This window comes from Belonocnema kinseyi, chromosome 7 (genome assembly GCF_010883055.1).
Source record: "Belonocnema kinseyi isolate 2016_QV_RU_SX_M_011 chromosome 7, B_treatae_v1, whole genome shotgun sequence".
Taxonomy (NCBI): Eukaryota; Metazoa; Arthropoda; class Insecta; order Hymenoptera; family Cynipidae; genus Belonocnema; species Belonocnema kinseyi.
Window position 1 is genome coordinate 50,126,141 of NC_046663.1, and position 10,874 is coordinate 50,137,014.

A 10,874-nucleotide genomic window follows, 5' to 3' on the forward strand; every position below is an offset into this window, starting at 1 on the left:
AGGTTCAGAAAAAAGATTAAATAATTTTCAGTGAAGTTCCTACCAAAATGCAGTACCTAAACGTACTTTATTGTGCTCTAATACATTTCCCAAAGTTTCAGCACGATATTTTATTTACAAAAAAAGTTCTTAGGTTCAAAAAAACATTCAGTGAACCGAAACAGTGAGGTCGGTAATATAGGTATTTAGCTTTGTCACATGCCCTTAAGACAATTAATTTTTGACCAAATAGTTCATTTTGATCCACAAAGATGATTTTTTTACAATATATATGAACTTTAAACTAAAAGAAATAGAATATTTAAGAAGGCAAATTTTTTTAACTAAATGGTTGAATTTTTTATCAAAATAATTGAACTTGCACCGAAAAAAAATAAAATTGAATAGATATCAAGAGAATTGATCGATTTTTTCCCCAATATTTATTCAAGATTTTCAAAAATTATGATTGTATGATTATTGTTATTATAATAAGCTTTATTTATTTTCTTTAGTATTATATATATTTTCTTCGTTCTTTTCGAAAATCAAATTTTAATAAAAAAATTTGAAATGATATAAATAAAATATATAATTAAATAAATAATAAAAAAAAATCAAATATATTTCCCACATTTCTCTACTTTTTCTGCAAAAATTCTTGGAAATTTGTCCACTGACCCTTGGACATGCTGGATCTGGTTAAGGCTGGTTAAGAACCATGTACCTGTTAAAAATGAATGGTACAACCTCTCAGATAACTTAAGTCACTGTGGGAGGTCCATTACTGGAATGTTCAACATAAATACCCCTTAATAAAAAAAAAAGGAATTTTTGACCATAGTTGAATTTTCAACCAAAAAGAAAGATTTTTTCAACAAAATACATGAACTTGAAACAAGTAGTTGAGTTTTCGAAGAAAAAAAATAAATTTTTACAAAAAAACTGAAATCAAAAATAAAAGAATTTTCAACAAAATAGTTAAATAACCCACTGGCAAGATGACTTTTAAAAACAGAAAATTACTTTTCTACCACAACATGCGAATTTTAAACCAAATACATTAATCTTTCACCAAGTAGTTTAATTTTCAACTTAAAAAAGTAAATTTTGACAAAAAATGAGATATAGTTAAATTATCAGTTAAAAAACTGACTTTTCAAACAATGAAACAAATTTTCAATTAAAATGATGAGTTTTTAACCAAAGAAATTTAATTTTTAATCGAATAGTTGAATTTTCAAAGAAAACGGTAATTTCGGAATCTAACGTATTGTTTTGTTTTTACCAAAAAAGACGAATCTTAACAAAATATGTGAATTTAGCAACAAACGGTTGAATATTTGAATAAAGAAGAAAAAAAAACAAGAATTTCCAACAAAATAGTCACTTTCTCTACCACAGTAATGAATTTTACGCTATAAAAAATCAATTTTCAACAAAAAAAGAAACAAATGTTTAATTAAAAATATGAATCTTGAAACAAAAAAGGAAGATTAATTTTCTACGAAAAAATACTAATTTTCAACAGCAAGAGAAAAGAAAAAAATGGTTACATTCTCCACCACAATGATGAATTTTCAGCTAAAAAATTGTATCTTGCACAAAAAAAAGGACTAGTTAAATTTTCAGTTAAAAGAATCAATTTTCTACAAAAAACAAAAAAAAAATAATTTCCAAAGTATTTAATTTTAAAATATATGAATTAAATTTTCAATGAAAAAAGATAAATTTTCACCCTACACTAAATTCTCAACGAAATGTTTAAATGTGCAACCAAAGAGATACATTTTTAACTAAAAAAATTCAATATTCAACCAAAAACGGGAAAGTTACATTATCCTTTGAAAAAAATATTTTTAAGAAAAAGGAAACTAATTTTCCACTAAATAGTTAAATTTCTGAACCAAATGGTTGAATTTTTGACAAAAAAAGACGAATATTCAACAAAATACATGATTTTCCAATTAAATAGTTGAATTTCTAACTAAAAAAGATACAAAAGTTAATTTTCTACAAAATAAAAATAAATTTCCAACAATATAGTTGGATTTTTAATGAAGAAGATGAATTTTCAACAAAAGTATTCAAGTTTCAACCAAGAAAGATTTTTCAGTCTACAAAGAAAAAAAAATTGCAACCAAATTTTCAATAAATGAAACGAATTTACGATAAAACACCAGGAATCATCTACAAAGTACTAATATTTTCAACTAAAAAAGATCATTTAAAAAAAAAGTGCCTAAGTTTTTGAAACAAATGAATACATTTTTAATCAAATCATTGAATCCTCAGCAAAAAAAAATATTTTGAACCAAGAAAATTAATTTTCTACCAAAAAGACCAATTATACCAAAATTTCAGTAAAAAATATTAATTTTCAATGAAAAAACAAATGTTCAGCAAAATAGTTATATTTTCATTAATTTTATAATTATATGTTAAATTATAAAATCTCACCTTCACATAAGTTTAAAGATACAGGTCCCAAAATGTTAAACTAAGGAAAGTTTTTTTTTTCATTTCCCATTTTAAGAGATATTGAGATAAACATTTTCTTCTTTTACATTTGTTTACTTTTATTTATTTTTTACTTTTTTTCCATTCTATATTATTACTTGATTTGAAAATTAATTTGTCCTGCAAAAGTCGATTATCTTCAAAGGAAACACATAAATGGTCTCGATAACGTGCTTATGAGCTCACTGCTACTGGAAATAATAATTATCATTATGGCGGTAAATGTCCGCGATAATTTCAATGCCGATAATTGAAAATGATGTGATTAACTTTTATTAAATTATTTAAGTAAATAATTTACGAGCACTTAAAAATTGTTCATACAACACATTGAAGAAAACTTCTTTCCTCTTTGAAAGTTTATATTAATATTTCATTTCCCATCTGTGCAGAAGTTTTATTTAGACTACTTTCAGGGAGGCCTCTGATCCGGAAAACCGGGAATTTATCTCTCTTGGTTAAAAATTTAACTATGCAGTAGAAAGTTTAATTATTTTGTTGAAACTTGATATTTTTGGCTAAATAAAATCATTCTTTTGAATCGAAAATTCAATTGTTCGTGGAAACATAATATTTTTTGGTTAAAAATTTTATTATCCTGTTGAAAATTCAAATATTGTTTATTTATTTTATTATTTAAGATTAAAAATTAAATTTTTTTGTTGAACAATCGTCTTTTTAGATAGAAAATCTGTCTTTATGAATTGAAAGTTCATCTTTTAGTAAAAAAAGTTATATTTTTTTCTTGAAAATTCATCTTTTATGGTTCAAAGTTACTTCTCCTTAAAGAAAAAGTCTACTATCATATTTTTATTCCAGAAGTCATCTCTATTGGTTGAAAATTCTACTATTAGCTTAAAAATATAATTATTATCGAAAATTCAAATATTTTCTTAAACAGTCATCTTTTTTTGTTTGTCAGAGAATTATTATTTTTGTTTTACTTCTACTATAATATTTCGGGTTCAGAATTCATTTCTTTCAGTTAAAAATTCTACTATTTGGTAGAAAATATAATTATTTTCTTGAAAATTCAACTATTTTCTTAAAAAGTCATGTTTTTGGTTAAAAGATAATCCTTTTTTTAAAATTTTTCTATTACATTTTTCGTCCAAAATTAATGTACCTTGGTTAAAAATTCTAATACTTGTTTTTCAAAAATTTTGAAAATTCCACTATTTTCTCATTTGGTTGAAAGTTATTTCTTTTTATTTGAAAAGTCTATTATTATATTTTGGGTTCAGAATTCATCTCTTTTGACTGAAAATAATATTTTGTGAAAAATTTAATTATTGTTTTGTAAAATTAATTGTATTATTGCAAATTTGTCTTTTTGTTTAAAAAATTCACCCTTTTAGATCAAAAATTCATTTCTTATTAGAAAAGCCATCTTTTTGGTTTGAAACTTCATCTTTTATGGTTGAAATTTAATCCCTCTTGATCAAAAAATCTACTTTCATATTTTTAATCCAGGATTCATCTCTAAAAAAAGAAAAAGAAAACTGTCATATTTCGTTGAAAATTGACTTATTTAGTTGAAATTCAGCTATATTTTTTAAAATGTCATTTTTTTGGATATAAAGACAAGTTTTATTTTTTTGAAATTCTACTATTATATTTTACGTTCAGAACGCAACTCTTTTAGTTAAAAATTCTACTATTTGGTGAAAAATATTATTATTCTGTTGAAAACTACTGGTTTCTTTAAAGTAATCTCTTTTTGGAAGGGGGGGGGGGGGGGGGGGGGGGGTAATTGTTATGTTGAAAAATCGTTCTTTTGGATAGAATAACCGTCCCTTCAGATTGAAAATTAATCTCTTGGTAGGAAGATTCACTTTTTATAGAGTTGAAAGTTAATTCTTTTTAATAAAAAAAGTCCAAAATTGATCTCTTTTGAGGAAAAATGCTATTATTTGGTTAAAAAATTTATGTTTTTGATAAAAAAGGCATTATTGTATTTAAATTCATCTTTTTGGATAGAAAATTCATCCTTTTGGATTAAAACTATATCTTTTTGTAAAAAAGTAATCTTTATTGCTTAAAGATTCAACGATTTGGTTGAAAATTCATCTTCCTTTGTTGAAATTTAAATTTTTTATTGAAAATTCATCGTTTCGGGCTAGAAAACTCAACTCTTCTGTGGATAGTTCATGTTTTTATGTTTATAATTCACATTATTTTGTTGAAAACTCCACTATTTGGTCGAAAATACAAACGCTTCGATTTCCAATCTTAGAAATATAGTACTTATATCAATTTTATAGAAAGGATTTTATTCCCCTGTTATTCTAAAGTTCTAAATTTTTAAATTCTTTTCAAAATTCATATAATAAAGAAAAACCGGGAAATAGCCCGGATTTTTTTAAGCTTGAGTCGCCACCCTGAATTTAAATCTTAAAAACTAAATAATATGATTACTTTTTTTCTTAATGTTTATCGATGACTGGGAAATATTTACACTTATAAACTGGAACAACATTATTATTCTATATAACGAACCGTGACCTCTGCTGGACTTGGAAGTACAACTAGATAATTTTGATTAGCTGTAATTACAGTCATTAATGCAAACATTGTAAATTTAATTGTTACAGAATTACAAACGCAATTAAATTTAACCGCATTTTTCCGGATAAAATAAGATCACTTCAATTCTAGGAGTTATTTTTTTCTGGGACCATTAGATTTATATATACATTTTCAATGATTGAATTTCAAAAAAATAGTCTCAATATCACCAACAAGCTAGATTAGTGAGTAGTAGATTTTCACGTGTTTCAGAGGTGTATCCCGCCCTTCGAAAATGCTGCTTTCAATGTTCGTATGGAAGCCACAAACACATGTGGAGAAGAAGGAGGCGTCACAGAATATTGTATGCAAACGCATAATGAAAATCAGAACAACGAGAAATCCTGTGAAATCTGTAGAGCTGGAGACCATTCGGCAGTTTTTCTCACCGATCACGATAACAACGATAATGCTACCTGGTGGCAATCTACAACCATGTGGGATGGAATCCAACATCCGAATCACGTCAACCTCACCCTTAATCTTGGTAATTAAATTAATATTTTTTATATTATGTATTTTATAATAATACACTCAACTCCCGATATAAGACCGGTTTGGATCATGGCTGGCCCTGGCCTTGATCCTCAATCGGGGGTATGCAAATCACGGTGGCGATTTGAACGGGAAATGGCTGGTAATTCAATTAAAGAATCAGGAATTTACTTCTGATCGCAGTATAATTCAAGTTTTCATAATTTTATTAATTTTTTTCAATTTAGAAATATGATTTTTACTTTATCCAAGTCGCAGATTTTTCAGATTATCTTTGTTTACTTCAATTAATTCAAAAATTATTATTGAATTTTTATTACTTTCGATTATAAGAAAAACCTTTTGCAATTTTTTGCTCTGCGAGATTTTTTTGCTGACCTGATCAGAGAATTTTTAGAAAATAATTGTTGCTTTTATTTTAGAACAGGGAATTTCTGTTAAAAGATACAATTTCACTTGGAACAGGGCATTTTGGACATGGAACGACAATTTTTTTAAAGAATCATAATTCGAATTAAGACGAAAGGAGTTTAAAAAATCTCTGTTCTATGTCAAAATTCGCCAGAATTTAAAAGATCCCTCTTCCAAATTAAAAAAAAAAAGAATAACGTATTTCAAGTTGTTTTTAGAGTAAAAGTAGTATTTCAAAGAACAAATATTTCTGAATCACCATACAAAATTTGGTTACATTTTTCGTTTCGAATTTATCTTATTTAGTTAAAAGTGCAAGTACTTGCTGTTAAAAGCTAAACTCTTTTGTTAAAAATTGATTTTTCTGTTTGAAGATTCATCATTTTAATTAAAATTTCGAATCTTTTAAAATGTAACTAATTTGTTGAAAATCCCTTTTTAAACTAAAAATTCAACTATTCTAGTAAAAAATTTAACAAATTTGATGAAAATCTTTTTCTTTTTTTGATTGTGAATGATATTTTTGACGGAAAATTCAACTATTCTATTTTTTGTTATAACTTTATCTTTTTTGGATGAAAATTGACTTACTTTGTGGAAATTTCGTCTTTTTTCAGAGAAAATCTAATAGTATATATTTGAACAAAAAAATTTTTACTTTGGAATAAAAAACAGTTGAATTCATCCAAAAAATACGAATTTTCGACAAAGTTGTTAAATCTTTAACCAAAACAGATTAAATTTCTACCAATAGAGATGAATTTTTAACCCAAAAGATGAATTTTCAACCCAAAAGACGAGATTTTTCAACAAAATAGTTAAATTAAAAAAAAAAGATTAAATGTTGAATTTCAAACAAAATAAAAATGGATTTTTAACAAACTAGTTTAATTTTTAGCCAAGTAGTTGAATTTTCAACAAACAAGAAAATGAATCATGAATGAAAAATGCATTACTTGATACTCAAACCGAAAAATAATAATTTTAAATACAAAACAGTTGAAGTCAACCCAAAAACTCAATTTTTCAACAAAATATTCGATTTAAAAAAGAATGAATATGGAATTTAAAAAAGGAAAAAAGGATTATTCTCCATACATTTTTTATAAATTCTTTATTTTTTATTTGTAGAGAAATATTATCCAACATAGACGAATTTTCAAAAAATAGTTAAATCTTCAACCAAAACAGATAAAATTTCTACCAAAAGAGATGAATTTTCAAGCCAAAGAGATAAATTTTCAACAATAGAGTTTCAACCAAAACAGATCTAATTTCTTCCAAAAAAGATCAATTTTCATCCCAAAACGACTAATTTACAACAAAAGAGTTCGATTTAATGAAAATGAATTAATGATGAATTTTTAACAACAACAAAAAAGAATTCTCACAAACTAGTTCAATTTTTAATCGTGTAATTAAATTTTTTTAACCTAAACGAAATATGTAATGTATACTATTAAAACCATAGAAGGTTTTAGTTTTAAATAAAAAAATTTTAACTCATCCATGAAACACGAATTTTGAACAAAATAGTTGAATAATTAAACAAACAAACAAAATTTTGTATTAAAAGAGATATATTTTCAACAAAAAAGTTGAATTTTCAACCCCAAACACACAAGTTTTCAACAAAACAATTTAATTTTAAAAAAAAGAATGAATGATGAATCTTCAAAAAAGCAACAACAAAAAACAATAATTCTTAGCTAAGTAGTAACTAATTCAAATAAATTTTTAACCATACATTGCATTTTTAATAAAAAAAATAGATTTTCTACAAAAAAATACAAGTTGTAAACCAAATACATATATTTTCTACTACATAGTTCATTTCTACCAGAAAAACGAATTTTCAACAATATACGTACATTTTTAACCAAATATTTGAATTTTTTACGAAAAAATAAATTTTTTTAACGAATTCCATACACTTTCAAACAAATATTGCGAACAGTGGATGCGATGTTAATTCAAATTTTATTTCATTATATTTTAGTCTACTTTTTTTATTTTTACAAATTTTGTATCAAATATTTGAATTTTATACTAAATTGTCAAATGTTCAAGTCAAAAAGACAATTTTTTTATAAAAGATTTTAACTTTTAACCTGACAATATGAATTTTCAACGAAAAATTATTTTACAGCCTATCATTTGAATTTTCAACAAAATAGTTCAATTTTCAGTTTTTAAAAATGAAGAAATTAAGAAAGTCGTTCAACTTTTAACCAAGGAGTTGAATTTTTAATTTTAAAAAATTAATTTTAAAACGAATTATTTTCAATCAAACAATTTTATTTTTATTCAAAAAATTTATTTTCTTCCAAAAAATACGAGTTTCAACAAAGTACATCAATTTTCGCTCCAAACAGTTAATTTTCTTCCAAATCGTTTACTGTTCGGGCCGAAAATACGATTCTTTTACAAAACAGTTTAATTTTTAACTCAGAAATGTGGATTTTAAACAAAAAAGTTATTTTGCAACCGAAGCAGATCAATTTTTAACGAGAAAGTTGCATTTTTAATCAAAAACATATGAATTTTCAACAAAATAGTCGAATTTTAAATACACAATTATTTCATTCAAGAAAGAAACGAAATTTTAATCAAGCTGTTGAATTATCAAGCCAAAAGTATGACTTTTCAACAAAACAGTTAAATTTTTAATGAAGTCCTTTTAAGCACTTTTAAGTTTAAGTACTTTAAAATTCAAGTACTTTTTAAGGAAAAAATGTTGAAGTTTAAACAAAATAATTCAATTTTTAATCAAATAATAAAACTTTAAAATGAAAAAGATGAATTGTTTACTAAAAAATGTATAGTAGATTTTTCAACCGAGAAGAAAGAGCTTTCAAGCAAAACTAGTCGAATTTTCTTATTAGGTTCTATTTCAGTTTGACTTTAAATGGATAAATTAGGAAAATCGGAAAAACTAAAGACTGTGATAAACAAATAGGAATTTTGAACATTTATAGACAAGAAAAAAATCAAATAAACATTGAAATTCATTTTTAATACTTAAAAAATTTTTCACACTGTTTGCACTATTTTTTATATCTGAAGTGAATCCCAGGCCTGTAATTTATTTCAAACCTTTTTTAAAGTAAAAGAAAAAACTTGATTTTCTTCAATTGTGGGGAAAATGAGACTAAATAAAAATGATTTTTGTGTATTTTTGACAAGTGTCGCTGGTACGAGAATTAATCAATGTCCAAAAATGTCGAAATGTGTCAACCTAAATTGTGACCTAAGATTATTCATGAAATTGTGTTAAGATAAAGGGCTCTAATCTGCATACTCTGTACTCATACTCGTGGTAGGGTAAACCGAGCGGTCCATTCATCTTTGGTTTCTCTGGAAAGGGTAGGCGTGATGAACCTTTGACTTCCCCGATTTCACTTCCAGTCTATCAGGACGTTTGTGCTCGAATTGATAAATCCTATCGCGTCCATTGGTCATCACACAGAATAAATCACTGGTTCTCGGTGGTGCATACCAGTGTCATACTCCCACGACTTTTATGCCACGGAAAACATTAAATAGAACGAAAAACTTATCATACGAATTCATTTTTATTAAGTATATTTCAGGCCTCAGAGACCACTTCCTGTATCCTTTATATTCAATTGTGGTCCTAAAGTCCCACATTTTCAAGATTTGGTTTCGAAAATCCCCTATTTTCAAGAGCTCTTGCCTAAAGTTCTCTATTTTCCATATTTAGTGCCTAAAGTCCACTATAGATTTGTTTTCTAAATTCCTCTTTTTTCAACATTTGGTGCCTAAAGACCCCTATTTTCAAGATTTAGCCTCGAAAATCCCCTATTTTAAAGATTTATTTTCGAAAGTCCCCTATTTTCAATATTTGGTGCCTAAAGTCCCCTAATTTAAAAATTTGGTGCCTAAAGTTCACTATTTCTCAAAGTTGGCCTGTAAAGTTCTCTAATTTAAAAATTTGTTCTCTAAAGTGCCTCATAATCAAGACTTGTTTCCTAATGTCCCTTATTTTTAAGTTTTATCTTCTAAAATCTCCTATTTTCAAGATTTTTTTTCTAAAGTCTCTTATTTTTAAGATCTGCTTCCTAAAGTCTTATTTATACTTTGAAGATTTGGTCACTGAAATCCCCTATTTCCAAGATTTCTTTTCAAGATCTGCTTCCTAAAGTCTCCTACTTACAAGATTTGGTCTCTAACATCTCCTATTTTTGAATTTCATTTTCTAAAGTCTACTACTTTCAAGATTTGGTACCTAAGGTTTCTTATTTTCAAGATTTGCTTTCTAAATTCCTCTTTTTTCAACGTTTGGTGCCTAAATATCCCTATTTTCAAGATTTGGTGCCTAAAGTCCACTAATTAAAAAATTTTGTCTCTGAAGGACCCTATTTTCAATATTTGGTCTTTAAACTCCCCCATTTTCAAGACTTGTTTCCTCAAAACACTTAATTTCAAGATTTAACCTCTAAGATCTTCTATTTTTAAGATTTATTTTCTGAAGTCCCCTATTTTCAAGATTTGGTGCCTAGAGTTCAATATTTTTCAAATTTGGCCTTTAAAGTTTCCTAATTTCTCTTATTTTTTAAGTTTTATTTTCTAAAGTCTCCTATTTTCAAGATTTTTTTTTTCTGAAGTCACTTATTTTTAAGATATAATTCCTAAAGTCTTCTACTTTGAAGATTTGGTCTCTGAAATCCCCTATTTCCAAGATGTATTTTCAAGATCTGCTTCCTAAAGTCTCCTACTTACAAGATTTGGTCTCTAACATCCCCTATTTTTGAATTTCATTTTCTAAAGTCTCCTACTTTCAATAAGTCCTTAGAATGACCAACATATGGCGCGCGAATCGCTCCAAATCATCTGTTTTCAGTCAGCACCACTCCCGACTAGATATATGGTGCAGTCAC

The 10,874-nt window shown here is 26.1% G+C and overlaps 1 protein-coding gene across 8 annotated transcripts in view; it reads left to right on the forward strand.

Annotated features, from left to right (window-relative positions):
* Positions 1-10,874, forward strand: part of LOC117176885 (laminin subunit gamma-1) — a 110,119-nt gene that overhangs the window by 15,975 nt on the left and 83,270 nt on the right. For all 8 annotated transcript variants that reach the window (XM_033367250.1, XM_033367249.1, XM_033367246.1 and 5 more), the window contains exon 3: positions 5,281-5,554. In XM_033367250.1, the coding sequence (XP_033223141.1) occupies positions 5,281-5,554 (274 nt within the window). The remainder of the gene's footprint in view (positions 1-5,280; positions 5,555-10,874) is intronic.